The sequence below is a fragment of the Cupressus sempervirens genome, chromosome 7 (assembly GCF_028749045.1).
Source record: "Cupressus sempervirens isolate cs-2001-9-10 chromosome 7, ASM2874904v1, whole genome shotgun sequence".
Lineage (NCBI taxonomy): Eukaryota > Viridiplantae > Streptophyta > Pinopsida > Cupressales > Cupressaceae > Cupressus > Cupressus sempervirens.
Genome location: NC_143124.1, coordinates 653,278,881 through 653,304,101, shown reverse-complemented (window position 1 = coordinate 653,304,101; position 25,221 = coordinate 653,278,881). Strand labels below are relative to the sequence as shown.

General features: G+C 36.0%; 1 protein-coding gene across 1 annotated transcript in view; it reads right to left on the bottom strand.

Annotated features, from left to right (window-relative positions):
• Positions 1-428: 428 nt before the first annotated feature.
• LOC149548356 (membrane-associated protein VIPP1, chloroplastic-like) overlaps positions 429-25,221 on the bottom strand; it is an 86,959-nt gene continuing 62,166 nt past the window's right edge. Inside the window, exons 7-11 of the mRNA XM_089792438.1 lie at positions 21,141-21,211; positions 20,926-21,008; positions 1,357-1,421; positions 1,167-1,241; positions 429-906 (exon numbers count right to left, since the gene is read on the bottom strand). Coding sequence (XP_089648564.1) covers positions 790-906; positions 1,167-1,241; positions 1,357-1,421; positions 20,926-21,008; positions 21,141-21,211 — 411 coding nt within the window. The 3' untranslated portion in view covers positions 429-789. The remainder of the gene's footprint in view (positions 907-1,166; positions 1,242-1,356; positions 1,422-20,925; positions 21,009-21,140; positions 21,212-25,221) is intronic.

The window sequence follows — 25,221 nt, the reverse complement described above, 5'->3', positions numbered from 1 at the left end:
TGCACGTATATATATATTCATGTATAGGCCAAAACAGATTTTAAATCTTTTTATTAAATGAAAGAAAGCAACCTATATTATATATGATGAAGCTTTTGTTAGCGAGATCAAACAAGTCGTTGATACAATAACAATGGCAGTTTTTCATATGGAATGAATAGTGATGTCTGGCAATTGCTAGTTGCTCTTGGAAATGTATTGAAGCCAGAATACCTTGGTTGGAAGGGATCTCCTGCAATGCAAGACAATTGAACCTTAAAATCATATTTAATAGAAACAATGTTCTAAGAGCATGCTTTTTGAATTTGAATGGATACAACTATTATTGCAAAGGCTTGGGTAATACCATTAAATTCTGAAACTACACTAGCAAATGCACAAGTTGCTGTTTGAACAAATAATAGGAATCACAGTCCATACAAAGATAATTGTATAGAAAATAGACACTGATAAATTAATAGTATACAGTCTACATAACATTTTCATTAAAACGAAGAAAATCTCCCTCAATTCACTTCCAAAATAAGTGAAGGTAATCATCCACCAAGTAATATCCTCATACTTATGAACAAATGACCGGAGAATCCAACAAATGACATCTTCTAACTTTTCATTGATTCAATGTTAGCATGGCAAGTTGGATATTCACAATGAAAGTCAAACCGGTGCATAATCAAAATGGGATTACAGCCTGCAGGACAATATAAAGAGGAAAAGCAAATCTTGCCTTGATTATCATTCCCACTGATCCTACTCTACTATATGGTACAAACTTGGTATGTTAAAATATCAAAATTCCTTTGTTTTTCTTCGAAGATCATTCAATTCACTTTCAATTTCCAAATCTCTGAAGGGATAAGATGGCCTTGAGCTCACAGGTGATTGACCTGCTGGAAGTTCTTGTCTCTGCAAATTTAAATAACTCTAATGGTGTTAGTGTTTATTAGATAGTAGAAATCCATTAAATGAATAGCAAAGCCCCATTCCTTTGTCCTGCTATTCAAATCAGGTTGCACACAGCAAATACTAATAAATGAATTATTATGGACACTAATATATCTAGTGAGAGAATCTCCGCCCATGAGCCAAAAATAGAATTCCTTAATAAAGAAAAAGAAGAAGTAAAAATCCATTTTCTAGTGTACTACATAAGAATCCAACCATACTTTAGAGGCTCCAGTAATATCTTTCCTCAAACTTGTAAGGTCATCATCAACAGAAGAACTTTCCAACAGTGCAAACTGTTCAAGAAAAGATAAAATGCATTTGAGATTTCAAAACGAAGTTTGAAGCGTCAAAATCAGATAAGATGTACAAACAAAAAAATGATTTTCTCTCAGAAGAACAGTAACCAACCTTTCCTTCAAGGTCGTCAGTATTCAATTGATTAAGAGCATCTGCCTCAGATTCCAGTGCCATTACTGCACTCATGAGTGAAGATTTAGAATCATAATCATAATTACAACTCTAGAAACAAAAGAAGCATCTCCACAGTTGAAATGTCAAACACAATTATTAAAGGTTAGTTAAGCACATGCAAGAGTCAAATCAAGCTAGCTGGTAAAAGACTAAGGAAAAACTTTCCCTGAGAGTATACAAGAAAGTACATGATGATGATTCTAAAAATTTGCAACCAAAATAACACATGGAAATTTTGCAACTCACTTAGGAAAAGCTAATTTAGCAGAGGCAAGTGCTCTCCATAATCATTAATAAGCATAATTATCTTCAGTCTTACCTATTTCAAAACCACTCTATCTACAGTTTTTCTTATCAACATTATGAGTTCTTATCTGGAGCCCATCGTCACAAGATGGATATAAATTGTCCCAAGCATGGAAAGATACAACCATGGCTCAAAAACTTACAACTCAATAAAACTCAGAGGACCAAATTTCTAAACTAAACTTGGTGACAAAAAACTCAGGAAAATACAAGAGTTTGTTCAGCGCGCTCATTAATTGCCTGCAAACAAATAGGTGAGTTTTGGGCTGAGAAGAAATCTTCAATGCTTGGTAGGCTAATAGCCTAATACAGCACCAATATATGATGACCTCCAGACAAGGAAAATTATGCATTTGATTGACTCTCACTTCCGAGTTTAAAGGTTTTTACAGCTTACCTAGAGATTTATCACCAAGTTCTTATGATATGACAGCTACCTACTTATTGATTGGTGATTTTTTCTTCATTTGTGCTTCAGTTATCAGTGGCTACCATACTTGAACTATTGGTTTCAGATTTGGCTTGGCCTACAGGGGTTAGTGAGTTGCATGTAGATGAGTGGGAAGCACACATGTTGTGATATATTCCATATGAGATGTTTACCTTTCCAGATTGGCGACATATTGGTGACAGGTTGTCATTCTTGATGCTGATCCGAGTTATGACAGCAACATCTTGAGTCATGATGAGTTGGTTTCCTTGCATATGGGCAGTGTGTTGGGCATCTATTTATTCAGCTGGCTGATTTAGGAGGTTGGAGGTTCACCAATCATCTATTTTTACACTGAGGATCGTGCTGATAAGTTGGTTTGGGATCTAGGTGTTAACAGGATGTATGTTTTACATTTTGTGGATTATGCTGTGATGCTACACAGTTGGAGATTTATGATCAGAGTCGTGTAGCCTATAGTGACAACAAAGACTCAAAAATTGACATAGGATCCAGGGATCATAGTGATAGTTAGGTTACAATCTCATTTTTGGTACTACGGCGTGGTAGGTCCTAACTTTAGAGTTACCAGGATGGGCAAACGTGATGCTAGCAGATGGATATGGAACCCTGGCATTGGCTTATGTACTCATGATTGCTTGAGGGCAAGCAATCTCGAGGAAGGAGGACTGTAATGTCCTTTTTCTAGGACATTAGAGAATTAATAGGCCAAGACAAAAATATATTACAATTGACTATAGTGGACTTAATGCAGAATTATTACAGTCAAATTAATATTATTTAAGGGGGCAATAAAGACAAATTGGCAAGAAGACAAGAAGACAAGGAAGGGAATCTGAAGGGTCACTTTTGAGCATTAAAATAGGAAGTCTCCTTCATTTTTGAGCATGCTTGGGGAGTTGAGATTGATTTTTTGGTTTCTCTTGGAAAGCTTTGGGAAGCTACTAGCTTTCTCTTGTTGAAGCCCGAGGATGGAAACCTTCAGGATTTTCTAGGTGGATTAAATGTAGCCCCGATTCATCATCTGCAGTAGTTTCACATCAGAATTCAGGACTCACATCTGAGACTACAGGTGCACTTTATTGTTTCTTTACAACTTGATTGTGTAACTATATTTAAGACTAGATTTTTTATATTTGGTTATTGTATTGCTGATGTATAATGCAATAACGTATTTTGAAGTCTTTTAATGAGCATTTATTGGTTCATTGTTGGTTAATATTGTTGGGTTTCATTTCATAGTTATCTATTATATTTTGAAAACTATTTGAAAAAAAAATTGGAGATAATATCCTGCTGGGATATTACAACTAGAGTCTGAATTGCATCTAATAAGTATTGTATATTTATCTGTGTGCCAAACTCAGTTTCTCTTTCCTGGTAAACCCTAGGTAATATGGTATGTCAAACAAAAAAGAAAAAAAACAATTGGCTGACCTTGATACAAGCACCCATCTTGGGCAAGTAAAACCAAATCAGTAAAAATCTTGGTATGGCTGACCTCTTTGGCAAGATCCATCTCTTGGATGAAGAGGTGTTACTGCAAGGTATATCTCAAAGATGTTTTGAAGATTGAAAAGAAAGCAATTAATGAACATTTCTTTGGTGCAGGGGCACCTAGGCACCATATGTCTACTAGAGATCCTAATGGATATTTTAATGTTTTATGTTCACTCATATGTTTGGTAATGTCATTCCATGTAATGGCATCCAATTGTAAAGAAAGTTGTAATTAAAAATGTAATGTTGTCCACATTGTCATAGTTAAGGTCCCTATCGGTTTAATGTGTCAAAAGTTCTAAAATGACCCTCGATAAGAGTTTGTTAAATGGTCATATTTGTAAAAATTCATAAAAGTTGTCAAGAGGATGAAAAGTTGCAAAAATGCAAAATTGCATTAAAAAGTTGTAAAAGGAAATCTAGCGGTCATGGATGGTAGTTGTATGGTCCCAACTCACGAGGAGGCTATAAAACTCATTGTAAAGTCAAACCAAATAGGAATGGAAAGAAAGTGAACAATTAAGAACTTTTAGAGCACTTTATACTTGTTTTGATTGGCATTTTTAGTTCTGTTGCTGTTTCTAGGCCTTGTACGGCCATGGACAGCCTGGAAAAAATGAATTATTATCATGGTAGACTCGAACAATGAATAATATTTCCATTTCTTTTGGTTTGAGTTCATTTTGTGCATAATTAAGAAAGTTATTAACATTTTATGGATTGCAATTTTCAGATTTTCTGAATACAGTCATGTTGCAGCAATGTGTACGGTCATGTAATGATTATTTATGGGATAAAGTTTATATTTCTAGAAAGAGGGCTGAATTAGCTTCTTAATGCAATTGGTTTGGTACATTTTGGTTCAGTTTTGTGGAAGTTATGTTAGTTTTGGTAAAAACTGGTTTTAAATCCTCTTCAATGGAGTTGCTGAAAAATGGGTCTTTGTACAAGCATTGTATATCTCAATTCCACCATTGAACTTTGCTAACTTTGAAATATGTTAGAAAAAACCTAATTTTCTAGATTCTAACTGAAGTGATTTAAAAAATTGATGCCTGTAACAAAAGTCATGCATGACTGTGCACTGGTCTATCCAAACTGTCAATGACAGTCATGATTATAAAAGAATCATTTATACTTGCTTGAGGTTAACCTTGTAACTAGAGATTTGAAGGATGTTTGAGAGCATGAATTAGATGGACTTTTTTTGTTAAATCTTCTTGAGTTGAATCGATCAGCTTGTGCTGAAATATCCTTGGGAATGCTTCTGTGATAGCCTTGTAAGGTGAAGAATCCATATGGGGTTTGGTGAATCTTGAAGATTGGCTGTAGGAGGTGAAAATTGCTTGTGATAGGTGAATGACTTGGGCCTATACAAGAGTTACCTGATTTCCTTACCTGGCCTATCGCTCTTTGGAGGCAATTGCAAGCACTGACTCCTCTAGTCAGACTTGTTGCTAGTTTCCTCAAGCTTTTCCCCTTCTAGGTTTTGTGGTGATTGAGATTGACCATCTTCCTACTTTCCAGTACTCTTTTGATGCCCCGCCTTATCTCCTCTAGTCTCAAAAGGAGCTGAATAAGAACATTAGGATGGACATTTACATGCAAAATATGCTTACTACATGGGTCAACCCCTGGGGGGTCTTCGTTCAAGGAAGGCCTTATATGTTAAGCAATTTATTGATATACAAGATTATGCGTCCTTCACGCCTTTCTCATCTATGGTCACATGCACCCTGCATCTCTCTGGCTCTTTAACGGGGGCTCACATAGGCTCTGCATCTAGACAAACCATCATATTGACAGAGAGGAGTGAATTTGCCAAGTTTGCGACAAGGGGAAAGCTGAGACAAAGACACATTTCAATTTCCATCGCCCCATCTACTATGAGATCAAAGGGAGATTTCATTGCCTATTTAGAGAGACCTAGTCTATCTCCTCCTTCAAATACACTAACCAACAGTGTCTTTTGCGTTATCTCCAGGGGGCTAGGAGACTTTGGCACCACACTCTACAGCATCAGATCCCTTTGAGATAGCACCCTAACTGGCTCATCACCTCAATCTTCACAGTGGTCTCTCAGCTTGTGATACCAAGTGACTGCTCGGTCCCCCCTCTGGGCCTGTCAAATCCATAAGGCTCAACAGGTGTTACAACAACAGTTATCTTCCAGTAGCACCCTAAGCCAGCTTGTTGTTTTGGGTTTTATTCTCTTTCCCAGACACCATTTGGTGTTCTTGTCGTAGGTTGGTCTCCCATTGTTTGTTGGTAGTCCCTTGGACCCTCTTTGTGGTCTTTTGTTGGACATTAATGAATTATCCAATCTTATCGTATAGCATAAATCTTGAGGAAACTTTATAGCAGACTAAGAAAGTTATAGAGGCAAATCACACCTTTATGAGAAGACAGAGAGAAAGTTTGTAAGCAGATTTAAGGGTATTTATAGAACTTTTGAGAAACTTTGTAGCAGACTAAGATAAGTTATTGAAGCATATATATATATATATATATATATATATATAAGGCAATTTAGTCATTATTGAAAAATTAGAGCAGATTTAGAGCAAAGATTAAGCCAGATTTGAATCAGGACCTTGAGCAGAGCTACGGTGCAGGAATACAAGGGAGATATGGAACAGAGATATAAAGGAGATATGGAGAAAAGATTAAGGTAGAACCACAGCAGATATAAGTGAACTTTTGGCGTAGATAGCAGAGAGGTTGGTGCTTTCCAATCTAGAAGAGATTGGTGTCTCTTGCTGAGTTGTAACTCAACTGGGGGGGTTAGTGCCTCATATATGTTGATGCCTAAAAGGTGTAAAATTGGTCTCCAATAGGCTGGTGCCTACAACTTGAGCGGACTGGTGTCTCTTGCCAGTTGATGCCTACAAAGTCTGCAAAAAGAGTTTCATACAGCAATATTTTGCAATAGTTTTCTCCTGCAAAAGTCTTTGATTTTTGAAGCTTGCATGTATTTGCATGTTGCTTATATCTGTTGTTTTACCATGCAAAGTCTCATGTTTAGCCACATGAAGATTTTTTTGATGGGTTTTTGTAATTTCTTTCCCTCAAAAAAAAAAATTAATTCTGTAATTCGCAAAATTGTGTGGGAGTCCTATGTGGGTTTATATTCTTTTCCTCAAAAACTACCTAGTGGTTTAATGAAAAAATTCTCAAAAATTATTTGGTGGGTTTATGATTTTTCCTCAAAAATTATCTGTTGGGTTTTACAGCTTTTCCTCAAAAATGAAGTTTTGTATTCTATTATCCGTATCTCAGATTCTGTTTGGTTTTGATTGATTTTTCACCTCAAAATGATGCTGGGTTTTGATCAAATTTTCACCTCAAAAATTGTGTTGGGTTTTTATTGATTTTGCAGTTGTCGCTAACAAGTGTTTTCAAGAATTGCTTGTGAATAATGATTTGGTAATGAAGAATCATTTTACTCTATATTTCTATGTGAATTCCTCTCTTCCTAGAACATGGATTTTGATGGTAAGAAAAAGCATTGCATCCTTGGAGTCATTCAACTTGGAGACCTATGCACATGGTCATATGAACACTGCGTGATCATATTTCACTTCTTGTTTTGGGATGCAAACCCCCCTCATATCAATACTTTTGGTAATTAGAGATAGAGAGTCTTTGGTAAGGATTGCCGAGTATGCAATTGGAATTGAGTGTCATCACCAGAAGAAAGGAAGTCTCAGTGCCATTCTTGATTAAATTGCTCAACTTGTAATTGTTCTTGGTATTGTTGTTGCCAATGGGTCTGCATGCCTCTTGAATTGTTGTTTTCCTCACTGATCGACTTTTGGATGTTGAGGCATGTCTGTTCACGTGGACAGTGTATCATGTTTAACAGCAGACTTTTCCTTACCATCACACATGAACAAGAATATTATGTCAGAGATTCTTCATTTGATATTTTATTTTCTTTGTTTATGATTGTTTACTGGGATGCTAGTGCATAATAGAGGCTTAATATCTGATCACGTTTGAAGCTCATGCTATGACCGATCAAAAGTGAGACACTTTTGTCTATTCTAAAACATAAAGTTACAGTTTCGATGTGTTGTGGTGCATATACTTTTCAGATTGACACAACAGATTTCTATTGTTCTCAGGCAAGGATCTTTCTGACTGGTGTCAGTTCATTCTTTGATCCATTCAAGCAGAATTTATATATCTGGTCATCTAATCAGTTGCTAAGGAGTTTAGATGCACTGTTTCACAATATGCAGACTAGGTGCCACCATGACCGGACAACTGAGAAAACTAAACAATGAGATAAGTATTCTGTGATATTTGTTTTTTATAACGCTAGGAATAGTGTTTTGTTTCAGAATTGATATCTATTTAATAAGTTGATTTTATGAGTTATTAATTAATCTCTTTTGGTTGCAAGGTGCAATGAGAAGCAAGAGATGAGGAGAGATCATGAATATGAGGAGGTTGCTTTGATGATACATATTAGAAGGGAGATGTTTTAGCTTCGGAGGGAGGTTTCATCAACTATCTTCCTGTGATGATGAAAGTAGTTTCTGTTGTGAGGGAGTCTTTATGAAATCCCTGCCATTCTTATACATGCTATTAATGTTTTGGTATTATAGAAATTGAGGCTCTTGTTTGAAAAGAGTCTCAATTGTGATTCCCTTTCTTGTTGATTATGAGTTCTTACTCATGTGAAATTGATAAAGTTGTAAGGACAACTATGATAACTCTTTCACTTATGAGGTAAATCATAATGAACAGAGAGTCCATGATGTCATCACATTGAGAGATCTTGTGATGGGAGTTGAATGTCATGTTGAGAGATTCCATGACAATATCATGTTGAGAGAGTCCATGATGTAAGAACCTTGCAAGCTTGTCATGTTGATAGATTCCATGATAGCGTCATGTTGAGTGAGGCTGTGATGTAAAAGCCTTGCAGGCTTGTCATGTTGAGAGATTCAATGACAACATCACATTGAGAGTCTGTGATGGAAGTTGTGATTCTTCCATGTTTTTCATGTTAAGTGATTCCATGAATTATGTTCTTTTTATGAGAATGTATGTAATTAGAATTTATCATTGACATTTTTTGGTTACAGCTATGTGTGAGTGCTATGCTAAAGATCTCTCTCTTGCTAAGAGGGAGTGTTGAAGATTGTAGTTGCGATAGAGATTTTTATCTCTATTTCTAGAGATATGGTTATTATAACCATTGTGATCACCTTCAGCTGAAGAGGACATTTGTGATAATAATTGAGATAATATTAAATACAGAGACGTGTCATACGACATGCATTGAGGAATGCATATTTTAAGGGTGTAAAATTTATAGAGACGTGTCTTACGACATGCATTGAGGCATGCATTTGTGTTAAATTTTATGATTGACGAGCTCGAATTCAAATTTGAACTTTGTGACTTAGTCTTCAGTTATGAAGAAGATTCCACCCGTGGCTATTCACCTTCAGTGTTCTAGTTTGTAGCATCACCACTGGTCACCATTCATTTATTATGGCATATTACAGCTTGGCGCCATGCATGCTTACCATGCTGGGAGCAATTCACCGTCGTGTAATATTGCTATCAGTAGTTTCATAATTATGAGTTTCAGTTCATCATCCTTATTGTTGCTGTGGTTTCTTAATTCCCGCTACTTTATTTCCTCAAAGTCTATTTTTGATTTTGTGTTTGTTTCATCATTATTTCTGAGAATCCTAATGTGCTCAGATGGTAGGGTATCAAAACAAATGGCTTCAGTCATTGCCTGACTATCTTGTTTTGGCAAATCTGCCTGTTCCAAATACCTTAGCGCATTCACTGCAAGTACCGTTAAACTTGTTGGCAGAATGTTAATGGAGTATGGTCTATAGTGGAGTTGTTATTATGTGGTGTTAGTGTGCAAACTTGTATGACTGATAACCAAGGGCCTAATTGTTTCTCCCTCCTAAAGAAATTCATTGAAGTTGATTGTACTGATGAAACTAAACTGACCTAGTTGTCCAAGGGCCAGCAGCAGGAGCTACCTGAAAGATAGCATGTTTCAACAAGTATACTTTGCTAATGAATTATAGGTTAAGGTCTTAGACCTTGATGGTCACTCACATGCAGACCTGGATGAGTTGTCAAATCAAAGCTCAATCAACAAGGATGATCAAAAAGTGTTCCCACCACAAGACACCCCACAAATATCAATAGGAAATCTAGAAACAAAAGAAAAAATATCTTTCAATAGCTTTGACAAGCTAATTAGCATATATTTCTTGCCAAAACAAGGACAGAAGTGGCACCCAAGTTTGAATGCACTCAATTGATAATTAGAAACAAGATAAAGTGAATTAAAGGACAAAATGGTGATGAATCTTATCCCTTTAAGAAGAAGCAATCAACAAATGATCATTATTTTTCAAATGGAACGAGGATTAATTAAGTTGAAGCGAAATACAGAAGATCAAATCCTTCACCATGGAGTCCCAAAATGAGAAGCAAAAATGGAAAAGGTAATATTTTACATTATTTTCAAAAAATTAAGATAGAATAGCTTTTAATTTTGATTATTTATTTATTTTCTTTTTTTTTTGTTTATTTTCAATATGCTGCAACTAAATGTTATAATATGTGGCATTTACAGATATACTGTAATGAAAAGTGATGCCAAATTTATGCTGTAAAAATTGTCAGTCTGGTTTTAAGTCAATTAAATTGCTTAAATTTATTTGAGTAAAGAATGTTAAGCTCAAGCTTGTTTATGCCACAAGATTTTTCATTTAGGTCCAATTCCAAGTGTTATAATCATTTAAGCAAGAAACCAATTAATAAAAAGATCTATCCTAATTTTGTGTGGTATTGCTACTCATATCTATGAAGTGACTTTGAATATTCTAGTATTATGAATTGTCTCCATTGATTCTTCTTTTGGGTGTTATTATTTCCCTGTGTTATGCTTTCTTCAAGATCATCTTAGTTGTTGAGATAACTCCAAAGTTTTCTATTTGATATTTGGATAGTATTGATAACTTCATTGGTGAAAGGAACTCGTCAAAGTCTTGTGCCCTAGCCTTTGAGATGATGAACAAAATTGTCAAATTAAAATTTTTATTTGAACTTTATGCAAAATCGTTGTGAAAAATTTATTAAGTGTACATATTAAAAATTGGTAACTCTTATTTCAACCCTGCCTCTGTTTCTCGAACTTGGAGATTCATGCTGTTTGTTATTATGGAATACCTTACTCTGGATGGCTAGTTTACAAAGCTTTATGGTTACCACTTTATGTTAGCTAACCACTTTAGGCATGGTACAAGGATCAATTTCCTCTTTTATTTGAGGCAGTTGTTGGGTTTCTCTATTCAGGCAATTCAAAATTATCCGAATGGGGAACATGTGTGTCATGAAGGACTTATGGTTCTTATTATGAATGTTTTAAAATCCAAAAAGGCCGAAAAACCTAGGGGCAGTCTGAAGGAGGTGGAGTATGATACAGAGGGCAGCCTCTCGAAAAAAGGCTATGATAAGGATAAGTGGAGGGGAGAAATAGGAGTTCGAAAGGGGGTACTGGGTGCAACTCTCAGAAGAAGAAGAGGAAAGGTGAGGTAAGCGACTCTGACCGTGGCAATGACTTTGTTGAGGAAAAGATGAGAGGCTCCCAAAAGAAAGGGAGTGGTGGAAGGGGACTAGATATTAAGGGTCACAAGGATGATAGGGTTTCGACCCCATCAGATGATGAAATTCTTGCTCACAGAATGGAGAGGAAGAGAAAATCAATGAGGTCTCAAGATGAGGGGGTTGAGAATTATATGAAGAATGTGGTGCTGGAAAAAGAGGAATATGGGGACCAAGAGCAAATCCTAGATTTTGACAAGGATGAGGGTGAGGCTGACATTACTAAAGGACCCTTAAGAAGCCTTGGGACCATTTTGAAGGAAGTTGGAAATTTGAAACAACAAATGCAGTTTATTGTTAAGGAAGTTGAGCAGGTAAGCAAATTGGCCAGAGGGGAGCGAACTTTAGGTCAACATATTGACAGACTTTCAGAGGTTAATGGAAATGCTGAAGAGGTTAAAAACCTTATGAAAAAGATTCCACAGATTGAAGCCAAAAACAAGGTGCTGGAAAAGGCTAATAGTGATAATCTGAAGAAGGTGACAAGCTTGGAGGCCAAGGTGAATAATATGGAAAAGATGATAAAGAAAATGATTGATAATAATAGTAATGCTTTAAAGACTATGGCAGATAATGTGAGCAAGATAAAGGATAGGATTCCCCTACTGTTGCTGAGAACCAGGGACCTAGCAAACGCACTCGGGCTCATTCTAAGAAGAATGAGGAGAAGAGCAAGATGGAAGAGGTGAAGGCCACTGCGGAGAATATGCACATCTTGGCAGACCAGGCTGCTGACATGCTGAAGATTATGTAGCTGTTCGAGTGCTGGTTTTTTGCTGTTTCTTTGCTGTCTTTACAGCTCTGTTTCTAGTTGGCCTCCTGTTTTCCTGTTTTTCTTTGCTCTTTCTGGAGGCCTGTCATTCAGTGAACTATGCTTTTAGATTTAGATGTTAGCTTTTATGCTTTTTTCTCTAGACTTTTGTGTACTTTGTAAAAGGTTTTGGGTCCTTTAAAACCTATTTTTACTTAATCAAAACAGATGTTTTTGTTGTAGGTTTTAAAATATATTGAATCGAAAAGCTTCACTTGCTAATTTCAAGAGAGCCTTTCCTTATCCATTATTATGTTTTGTGTTGTTGAGAAAGTGACAAAATAAAAAACCCACATGTCAGATATCTTTCTTAAATCATTTCATTATTTTTGAGCCTTCACATTCATATCATCATGTTATCCCTATCCTTCAAGGAAAATTAAATAAAAAATTAATAATTTCTAAATCGTACATTGAGTTCTATTTCTGAGCACTTGCACAAAAATATGGATGACAATAGTTTGATTCTATAGTCCTAAAATATGCTCTTAAACTTCAACAAAAATACTTTCAATACTATTGACAGTTCTTTAGTTGAGCAAGTGATACTCCTGCTATGTATATCCTCTAGATATTTTAAAACATGCCATGTTGTGCACTATTAGAAAACATATATTTTATCTCCACTATGCCTTGTGTCTAGATTACTAGTATCTTTTATATTATTAGACATTGCAATCCCACTGGCTTGTTTTAGTCACTGAATGATATAAATCTGATTTTGATTTCAGATAATAGTTCACCTAATGTAAGCAGCCATTATGCTTTTGATGAAGGGCCAAACCACCCTACCAATTCATAACCAAGAATGCAAGATCTGATATCAAATCACAACTCTTTATTCATAAAATAACTGTTAAATGCAATGTGTCGGGCTGTAAGGCCTTCCCAGTTACGGCCAAATACAATAGCAATTACAATAACAGTTCTTCAAGATCCCTCAAAATCCAATCTAAACGCTAGCTAGTCCAGAATCCAGATCCACACTCTGGTAGAAACCTCCAAGATCTCAACTTGTGCTCGCAAGCCACAAAGCAACCTCCTTGTTTCTAAACCGCAGCCACTAGCTCTTCTCACAAACTCTATCCAAGATCCAAGTGTAAACTGCCTCCCATTCGGCGCTCTGTCCACACATTCACAACTCCACCACAATCCTGCTGTAAATTGCCTCACATTCGGCACTCTGTCCATAGACTCAGGGAAACTCGCTCCTCTTCTTCCTCCTCTTCAAGCTTCTACTAAGAAGAGATCACACCTTGAAGCCTTCACTCCTTCTAGCTTTCACACCTTGAAGCTTCCAAAGCTTTACCTTCCCAAGCTTGATTAGAAATGCTCATATGCCTTGCTTAAATAGACACTTATCACCCAATGTATGATTTATCCACAACCTTCTAGAATTCCACCTACACAATATCCACAACCTTCTAGGATTCCACCTATACAATATCCACAACCTTCTAGAATTCCACTTACACACCTCGATAAATGGAATGACAACCATTTTTATTTTTTCTATTTACGCCACCTATGCACCTTGAAAATAGAAATTCCCTTTTTTTTCTTTTCTCCTTTTTCCCTTATTTTATTTTTCCTTCTATTTTCGTCACTTTCTCTCCCCTCCAATTTTTAATTTTTAATTTTTAATTTTTTTTTAAATAAATTTTTTCATGCAAGATGCTCTTGCATCAGACTCGCCAGGTAGATAGAAAAATGTGTCCCACACTTTGACGCCAAAAGAAAGATCTACAACCATCTTCATCTTCACCAAAGGTTTCCACCTCAATAGAGACAAGAAAACCAACATGCAAATCTTCCACACCTGCATCCATATGTCAAACACCAAAATCTCAATTATCCAATCATCATGCTCACTCCCAGGAACAAATTGAACATAATACTTCATCAACAAACCCTCATCCATATCAGCAACTAGTGAATCCACACCAGCAACAACAAAATCCATATCAGCAGCAACATATGCCAAACTCACAACGCCAGCAGTCTCATTGCTCACAACAAGATGCTCTGCAACATACAAGTTGCCACCAACAACAACTGGATCATCCATGACCGAGTGCTCTGCAATCTCCATGTCAGACTCAACCAATTGGTCATGAAAACCAATCTCCATCCCAACATCAACAAGGTTAGGAACATCTTCAGCAACAACCTCCAGCTGCTCTGCAGGTTCTATATCAGGCTCCATAATCTGATCAACAAAACCACCTTCTTCCACCTCAACCTTGCGATGCCATCGTCTCTCTTGAACAAGTCTCTTAACCGGCCAAACAACTCTCTTCCAGATCAGTAGACTCCAGCTCCACAAACGTTCACGGAATTCCTTCCTCACCCCATCCCTAACTCGATCAGCCAAGCTAGCTTCAAGCCAAGCAGTCATCTCAGAAAACCTCCTCTCGACTATATCATGGAGTTTTGCAATCATCCCAGGGTCCAATCCTCTTGGAGCCATCTCCCAAGATCTTCGTAAACCCTCTGCAACAAACCTTCCCACACTCCTTGTGACAACCTTGAATTGTTTGCAAGTCAAATTGCAACCTGCCACCTCGTGTGACCAATCAGGAACCACATCACAAGTCTAGGACCACGGACCTATAATCCACAAGCTCTCTACAATTATGCCTCAACAAGTTCAGTCTTCCATCTCTGCAACCATAGATCCATCTGCAAGCCCTCTACAATTGCAAGTCAGAACCACAATCTGCCACCTCGCAACCAAGAGATCTAAGACTCCAGAAAAAAAATCCACCAATAGATCAAGACCAACTCAGATCTACTTCTCTAACCCAAATCCTAGTGCAAACTGCCTCAGCTTCGGCGATCTGTCTACACACTCAGGAACAACCTTCGCTCTAATAAACTTCGCCCAACCAAGGTCCTGCTACAAACTACCTCACACTTCGGCAATCTGCTTGTACACTCAGGAACTCCCACTCTGATACCACTTGATGAAGGGCCACACCACCCTACCAACTCATAACCAAGAATGCAAGATCTAATATCAAATCACAACTCTTTATTCATAAAATAACTGTTAAATGCAATGTGTCGGGCTGTAAGGCCTTCCCAGTTACGGCCAAATACAATAGCAATTACAATAACAGTTCTTCAAGATCCCTCAAAATCCAATCCAAACACTAGCTAGTCCAGATCCACACTCTGTAGAAACCTCTAAGATCTCAACTTGTGCTCACAAGCCACCAAGCAACCTCCTTGTTTCTAAATCGTAACCACTAGCTCTTCTCACAAACTCTATCCAAGATCCAAGTGTAAACTGCCTCTATCCACACATTCACAACTCCACCACAATCTTGCTGTAAACTACCTCACATTCGGTGCTCTGTCCACAGACTGAAGGAAAACTCGCTCCTCTTCTTCCTCCTTCTCTTCAAGCTTCTACTAAGAAGAGATCACACCTTGAAGCCTTCACTCCTTCCAGCGTTCACACCTTGAAGCTTCCAAAGCTTTACCTTCCCAAGCTTGATTAGAAATGCTCATATGCCTTGCTTAAATAGGCACTTACCACCCAATGCATGATTTATCCACAACCTTCTAGAATTCCACCTACACAATATCCACAACCTTCTAGGATTCACCTACACAATATCCACAACCTTCTAGAATTCCACCTACACACCTCAATAAATGGAATGACAACCATTTTTATTTCTTCTATTTACGCCACCTATGCACCTCGAAAATAGAAATTCCCTTTTTTTTTCTTTTCTCCTTTTTCCCTTATTTTATTTTTTTAATTATTTTTCCTTCTATTTTCGTCACTTTCTCTCTCCTCCAATTTTTTATTTTTTATTTTTTATTTTTATTTTTTTATAATTTTTTCCATGCAAGATGCTCCTGCATCAGCTTTGATCAAAGATATGGACAAGATTTCATCATACATTAAGGTCAATAAATGCCAATCACAAGATATTATAATAGACTTGTTGATTTTTTTAGCTAGGTCCAATCCCTTCTTGGAACGCCCTGGAGCAACGATGTGCTAATTGGCCTTTGGCCTTTGGCCTTAGCATAAAAGATTATTGATTAATAATAATATAATAATTTATTTGATAATATATTATTGGGAGATGTAATTATATTATGAGATAATATTAATCATATCATTTTATTTTTTATTTTCAGAAAATAATCATATCATTAATAATACAGTTATATTATTTTATGATAATATAATTATAATTATTATATGATATAATTATGATTATTATATTGTATCATTATTATATTATATTGAGGGCCCAAACTATGGAAGGGCAGCGTACGTTCGTGAATTCCATTTGTTTGGTATAAAGGAAGATTATCTTCCTCTCTTGGATACTCAAAAGAATATATAATCTGCTTTATTAAGCGATTGTTGTGCTTGAGGGTGATGATAAGAGTTTATCATCTATGGTTGGGAAGGCAACAGATCTGATGCTTTGACTGTGGTTAACAAGCACTACCATAAACCTCAACACGGTATCAGAACTCTCATTGATAAAATGTATAATTTCTTGCTACAAATTACAAGGCTCTGGTTGCCCTCGAACAGGCTAATAAAACATCACACAACGCTTTTTGAACCTTATCAACATTGAGCAATGAAAACAAGGAACAGTATCGGGAACTCAAGCTTGTTAAAGAGATATTCTCAACTAATTGTGCTTACCATTTAAATGCCTAATAGGCCAGTTGGTAGTCGAGTTGTTATAACTCATGCATTTATTACATAAAATGGCACCCATTGATTTGGAAGAAGTCATCAAGCATCTCCTTGCATCAGATCTCTACAAAGAAGTCACAACTTATTGAAAGTCCCTGGCATATAGTTTGAAGTTGTGATACAAATATGATAGGACCATCTAAATTTATAGAGTTTGGAATATAAGTTCGGAATGAGTATCCCAATCAAAAATCTTGGCAAGTGTTGGATCCACCGTCGAGGTATGCAATTCAAACCCAACTCTCTGATTTTATTTCAAGACCAAACATAAAGGCAAAAGAGACTTCCAAGTAATTGCAAGAAGTGCTTCAAATTGTTAAGAGAATTGACAAGAATATGGAAGCGTCTAGGAAGGCCAAGTTTCAGCATTTCAAATCAGCTCTATAACTAAAGATTTAATACTGTCAAACTATATTGACTGTGAAATGTTATAAGGATACACCTATCTTATCGAAATTGGAGTAAACGTAAAAGATTGTTGAAGTTTTGTGCTAGCTTTGGAACCTCATCAGAACCAGAAATGATCAGTGGAATTGTCTATGCTCACTCATCGATGTGTTCCAAAGACTAAGAGCAGATTTAACCAAACATGATGAAAAATATCGATTTCTAAATCTATGCAGTGTTAGAGGATCAGACCCTTATCTGAACTCTCAAACCAAAGTATATGAGTTTGACATTTTCATTTTCATACGACACCCCCAACTAGTGCCTTCTTTGGATAACATCAAATGGCTCATAGAGGATTTGCATAAATGAACAGATGAGACTAACTTAAGGAATGTTATGCTGGATGGAGCTTGATAAAGAAATGGAAGTTCAAGAGCATTCACTTACTTTCTGGGAAATTTATTATGTTTTCCATATGGAGAGGAATTTTCTGATAATGTGACATTTATTCCATCTATTAATGGATCCAAAGCAATATGTCAAATATGCCAAATAGAACTCATCAAAGGAACAGTCAATAATTCTTCTCTTGGGCATGTTCATCCCAATATCAACAAGCATCAATAAGTTGCCCAGAAAGATTTTTGTCTTCTGAAAATTATGTGTTCACTCTCCTAAAGAAGACAGACAGATTTGTCACGGCCAATATACCACTCTCTTCCTAGTTGTTGTAAGAAGTATTTGGCAAGTACAATGGAACATATTTTATTGTGGACATTATTTGAAAGGAGTATCCATAGTTCGGAGAATCAAATAGTTATCTAATCAATTCTTCCTATTAGTTGGGTTTTGCCTTGGTCATCACCGTTGTTTATAGCGCATTAATGCTTCATGGTGGATATGTGAGCTATTGTTGTGAATAAGAGTGGACCAGCTTCATAAGGAGTGATGAATCTGATCGCCATTTCTTGGGGTTATGGGCTTCCATTGCTTAAGAGGAGCCACATTGAGAGTCATTTTAACACCATAACAGTGTTTACAGAGAATTCTGAAGAAGAAGAATATACTTATGATGGCTAGACAACCGACGGTATTCAGAGATAATACAAGAGAGGAACTAAAAGGAGTGAAACTTTCATTATAGTAATTTCACACAACAGTATAAGGTGTTGGCGGCAATATGTGTTGATTTAATTATAAATTCTTGCCAATATGGATAATCATGTGTTTGTCAGGTTGCATTAGAATTAAAATATACTTTTGAGTAACTACACAGGAGTAACAGCATCAGAATATTCTTCTAACAGAATCGCTGAAGGTATATTGCTACGCAATCCTGGTACTGTATGTTGTGGAAATTTGATTGCAGTAGATAGTGTGCTCTACCACTGTTTGGTTGGGCAATGGGTTGGATAAAGAAGGGTCACTAAATGCAGTGATGAGGAACACACCCTTGTCATTGGCAAAACATCAGGCCCTGTTTTCTCTTTTAGTGAAAATAAAGAGCATATATAACAAATTTAGGTATTGTGGGGACAATAAGGCTACCAGAAGATGGGACAATGAATGGAGATTTTGTCATGATGGGACCTGATGTCTTCATCATAGCTAAATCTTTTGGAATTTAGGGTGTAAAACCTGCTATTGCTGTTGGAAGGCACTGTGACCTTCCTATGCTACCAACCAGCTTCATGCTGCAGTTGTGGAGCTATATTATGCTAAGAGTGCTGAGATTAGGTACTCTACTGTGCAGAATTGTTATGTCAAAGATGAGCATGGGAATAGTGGAATTTACAAATTTGTAACTAAGAGGGGTTTATGTGATGGAAACAGGTCCAAGATATCTTGGACCCAAGGAAAGATAGGGTTTGAAATCACTTGGAAGTATCCCAATGCGACTTTTGAAAGGAGACAAATAGTATTTGAGAGTTTTATTATGTGAGCAGGGAATGCTTCTGTGACAAAGCGAGCAGGTAGTGGATCTGCTTTAGTGACAATTCATCGCATGAAACCTCGGACCAGGTCAGAAGATTGTTATAAGACTTAGAGGGAGTCTGACAATCCATCAGAAACAACCTTGAACAAGGATTGGAAGGTTCATATCTGTTTCAGAGAGCCACATCACCATGGAGATTTTGTTAATGAGTTCTTCTCCGCAAGGGAGAAGTTCGAAGTGTAATCCCTTGTCAATGATTTCTTCTCTATGAGAGAAAAATTAAAGATGCAATCCCTTGTTAACAAGTTCTTCTTGAAGAGAGAGAAGTTAGAGGTAAAATCCCTTGTTAATAAGATCTTCTCCATAAGGGAGAAGTTCGAGGTGCAATCCCTTGTTAATGAGTTCTTTGTGAGGCAGAAGTTCAAGGTGCAATCCCTTGTTAATGAATTCTTCTCCGTGTGGGAGAAGTTTGAGATGCAATCCCCTGTAGCATTCTTCTCTGTGAGAGAAGTTTTGAGGTATCAGCCCTTGTAGCATTCTTCTCTATGAGAGAAGTTTGAGGTTTCGGCCCTTGTAGCAATCTTCTCTATGAGAGAAGTTTGAGGTATCAGTCCTTGTAGCATTGTTCTCTGTTAGACAATTTTGGGGTACTGACCCTTGTAGCATCCTTCTCTGTGAGAAAAGTTTGAGGTAGTAGACTCCACCCTATGGTAGTAGCCATGCTAGACGCATCCTTTGGGAGCAGCCATGATGGCTGTCACCACCTGACTTGGTTGTTCAAAAGGGAATCCTCCCTCACTATGAGGGAGTGTTGATTTTTTGTAGCTAGGTCAGATCCCTTCTTGGGCCAAACTAGTGGTATGATGTGCTAATTGGCCTTCGGCCTTAGCATAAAAGATTATTGATTAATAAATATATAATAATTATATTGATAATATATTATTGTGAGATGTAATTATATTATGAGATAATATAATCATATCATTAATAATATAGTTATATAATTTTGTGATAATATAATTATACTAATTATATTATATAATTATTATTATTATATTATACAATTATTATATTATAATATATTGAGGGCCCAAACTTTGGAAGGGTGGCGTCCCTTCGTGAATTCCATTTGTTTGGTATAAAAGAAGATTATCTTCCTCTCTCAAATACACAGAAAAGAATATGCAATCTGCTTTATTAAACAGCTATTGTCCTCAGGGATGATAATAAGTGTTTATCATGTATGGTTGGGAAGGCAACAGGTCTGATGATTTGCCTATGATTAACGAGGACTACCATAGAATTCAACAAGGTCAACAAGTAGCTCTATGTCAGTCCAATATAAAAAGTGAAAAGAGAGGTCAAATGGAGAATCAGTCTAGAAAAAAGAGCCTCAGGTAGTAAATATCAAACCTGTTAATATGCTATTAGATGTCTCACATTTAATATATTGGTCTTCTAATAACATGCCTAACATTTCCTCGTTTTTTAATTTAATGTAATTCTAGATCTTCCTTCCCTCTTGTTGAGTGTAAACAGAAGATCATGAATTGAACTAGATAACAATATTAGCGCAGAAAATAATGACCACAATATACAAGAACTTAAATGAGAACAATAGAATTCCAAGCATTTGAGAATGTAAAATATATTAGCAAATTTCCCATTGTAGAACCACTATTAAAATTGATTTTAAATCAAACATAGGAACATACCCTTTTCCTCCATCTTTTCAAAAACAGCAAGAGCACTACTTGTATTGACAGTGCCCAACATCTCATTTACTTTCTGTGCAGTCCTGAATCAAACAGAATGAAAAGTCTCACAATTAATTGAGCCTGGTAACACAATCCTTTAACAGGACATCGGTTTACATCAAACAAGTACTCAACTCTAAATGCTAAATTCAAAAAGGTAAGTGTCTACAAACTTTGCAGACTGTGCTCGTGCTTTCAATGTATCTTTCTTCGACTTGGCCTCTTGTATTTTGCTCTCCAATAGCTAGCAGCATAGAGATCATTATTTTGAGCAACTTCAGGAAAAACGATTGAAGATTATGTGGCACCATAGCCCATATAGCTCAGTAGAGTGAAGTAAATGAAAAATTCATGAGCTAAGCATAAATTTTTCAAACATAAAAACAAAGTCATATTTCAAAACAACTTGATATTTTGAACTTTAAAAACACAAAAAAAAATCACCTAAAAAAAATTGGTCTGTTAATTACATTCTCTAGTCAGGCTTAAATTTTATTAAAAGCTTATAGTTGAGTGAAGATTAAATAGAGAATCAATCTGAAACTCATATTGAAAACCAAATAAAATATAACAAGAACAAGTAATTTGTCAACTAATCCCACTAGCCTAAGCTGGTGAATTTTACCCTCTCATGCTTCTGTCATTTCTCTACATAATTTGGTATCATGACCAAGGAATATAATTTACAAGTATGTATGTATTTATGAAAAACTAGACCGGCTAAGAAATATTGCTCAATATCTATCGTTCCCAAAAAATATGAAAGTGGAAGTTCATTCCCTCTGTCATTCTGATTTAGTAAAAATTACCAGAAATGCCATATTCATCTTTTAAAGTGAATTAAAGATAGTTGACACAGTAGATATGTCTTATTTTTCATCTCCAAACACAGGTTCAGTCAGATCTCAAATAAAAGATTTGCCCAAATAGGCACAGATCTTTAGTTTAAAAGAATTCAAGGAAGGCCAGTGAAGCTGCAAAACCTCAAAACATTATAAGCAACTTTGGGAAGAAAAAATAGCCTCTCATCAGGTTCAATCTCTCTACCTTCCAAACCATGCAGGATATTGATTTTGTTTTTAAAAAAAAAGATAAACTGTTCTTCACATTAGCTTGCTTGCACTGTATCATTGTCTGCAGTTCTCAATCATCCTGCATCAAAAAACTACTATCCAACATTTCAGATCTTACTAGTGGGCCCATCATCAAGGAATAGTTTCAGGTCAATGCTTAATCCAAAGCAAAAGAATCTCCCAGAAATCACTAAAATTTTCTCTAAGCTCAACTGAACTTTCACTGAATGTGTAAATTAAACACTTCATGTTTTTTCTTGAGCTTGCAAGCATCATTCGTACTAATATTTCCAGATTGATTTTGAATGTCAATATCTATCATTCCCAAAAAATATGAAAGTGGATGTTCATTCCCTCTGTAATTCTGATTTAGTAAAAATTACCAGAAATGCCATGTTCATCTTTTAAAGTGAATTAAAGATAGTTGACACAGTAGATATGCCTTATTTTTCATCTCCAAACACAGGTTCAGTCAGATCTCAAATAAAAGATTTGCCCAAATGGGCACAGATCTTTAGTTTAAAAGAATTCAAGGAAGGCCAGTGAAGCTGCAAAACCTCAAAACATTATAAGCAACTTTGGGAAGAAAAATAGCCTCTCATCAGGTTTGATCTCTCTACCTTCCAAACCATGCAGGATATTGATTTAGTTTTTAAAAAAAAGATAAACTGTTATATACATTAGCTTACTTGCACTGTATCATTGTTTGCAGTTCTCAATCATCCTGCATCAAAAAACTACCATCCAACATTCAGGTCTTACTAGTGGGCCCATCATCAAGGAATAGTTTCAGGTCAATGCTTGATCCAAAGCAAAAGAATTCCCAGATATCACTAAAATTTTCTCTAAGCTCAACTGAATTTTCACTGAATGTGTAAATTAAACAGTTCATTTTTATTTTTTTTGAGCTTGCAACCATCATTCCTACTAATATTTCTAGATTGATTTGAATCTCAATTGCTTCCTATGTTCTTCTGTCTTTCCACTGACTCTTGATGGCCAAAATATTTCTATACCTAATGTGCATTGAGATATTATGTACTTTTCATGTTCAACTGATGTTGATTTTTTCACCCTACAATGTTAGATATCCTGTGACAACCCCTGGTCCGAATGTTTAATAATTATATATTAATTAAGAATTAAATCATTTATTATTATTAAGTAAATAATTGAATAAAATATAATTATCAAGTAATATATATAAAATCATTATATAAATATGTATTAATTATCATTCCTAATATCAATTAACAAATTAGTTATTATGTTTAATTAATAAATTAATAAACATGAACTATATCGACTACAGCAACATATAAGTATCATTCCATAATAAACAATATGAATGATTAAAACTGCAATGATTACACTCCAAAGCCATGTAGGCAACACCCCTTTCTACGTGTGCAAGATTATAAGTGATTCATAAATGGGCTGAGCACTCAAATAATCATCAGGGAAGCTTATTATTATAAACGGCAGATAATATGTGATGACTTGAGGGAAAGGTGCAACAGAGGGGACACATCCCCCAGCACTGCACCCCTTCACTCCACCAAATGCTTCCAAGGGCGTCAAAGGCAATCAATACAGTTGTATTTGAAACTGCAACCAGTCAGTGGTAAGATAGATAATCACTGCAGACTACATGTGAAGGAAGGAATAAGTAAGAGAAAAGCTATAAGTAGCTTCCAGCTGTAAGTCCTTGGCATTCACTGATAATAAATGCAGTACAGTGGCACAAATAAAGCTGATCATCAGGACAATACTAAAAAGAGGATTGCTCATCACTGTGTTCATTAGAACCATCAACTCATATAATGCCGTTCCTAAATAACAAGCAGGAATATTAGAATTATTATCAAGGAATAGTACACTTGAATAATACCAGAGCCTTTCTATATGGAACGATGTACATATATGATTATGATATTGGGAAATTACACACATATAAGTAAACTGTATTATATATATATATATATATATATATATATATATATATAGAGAGAGAGAGAGAGAGAGAGAGAGAGAGAGAGAGAGAGTTTAGTCTGTTATAGATAGGAATATATCGAGATATGACTTATATGGTTATATGTTATATGAATTTTTGTTCGTAATATAAAGGAATTAAATCTTTGTAGCCTATTCCTTAATCACTTATCATAACCCCTTAAGAGGATAGATTCCTGTCAATATGGCAGAGTAATCCTCACAAAATAGATAAATTCCAATATGGGTAAGGATGTGCATTTCCAATGCCTTGAGGGAAAATCCTGAGATGGGTATGAACATACAGTCCCAATGCCTCGAGGAAGCCTACTTGTAGATTGGTGTCAAGAGCCCTGTTAATGCAAACTAGCCAAAGGGCTCAAAGAGTATTAGAAACAAGGAGGAAACTAGTAACAAAGTCTAACCCAAATTCAAACAATACAATGGATGAACTAATCGGCAAGGAATGAGGTCATTCATGGAAATAACAACCAAGACACTAATGGAACAAAACAAAAGAGCCAAAGTCCTCATGGAAGCCTTGAAAAATATGAATGCTTCAATTCACGATCTTAGATCACATCTTAGTGGATGGGATGTTAATACAAATCATTCGGAAAATAATAGTACATCCACAGCAAGAATACAAAAACCATCCTTTCTACCAAGGACTACACTGAGGGAGGAAGAGGGGAAAAATCAGCTCCATAGCAGCACAGAAGAATTAGCAAAGGCTTACTCAAAATTAAATCTTGAAATAACTAATAAGGAATACATCTTTCAGGGACTATTGTGAAGCAAAGAGATAACAAGCTCCTAGGAGAGAAAGGGAACAACCTAATAAGGATTTGAAACACAAGGTAAGTAAGGTCACTATTCCAAACTTTGACGGATCTGGCAAAATCACACCCCACGAATGGTTCCGAAAATAAATGCATACTCGAAATAAAGCTTGAAACAAAGGAGTGTATCTTTCAGAGACTATTGTGAAGCAAAGAGATAAGAAGCTCCTAGGAGAGAAGGGGAACAGCCTAATAAGAACTTGAAACACAAGGCAAGTAAGGTCACTGTTCCAAACTTTGACGAATCTGGCAAAATCACAGCCCACAGATCGTTACAAAATTAAACACGTTCTTAAACCTCAATCCCATTACAGAAGAAAATGCAATACAATTTTCCATCCTACATT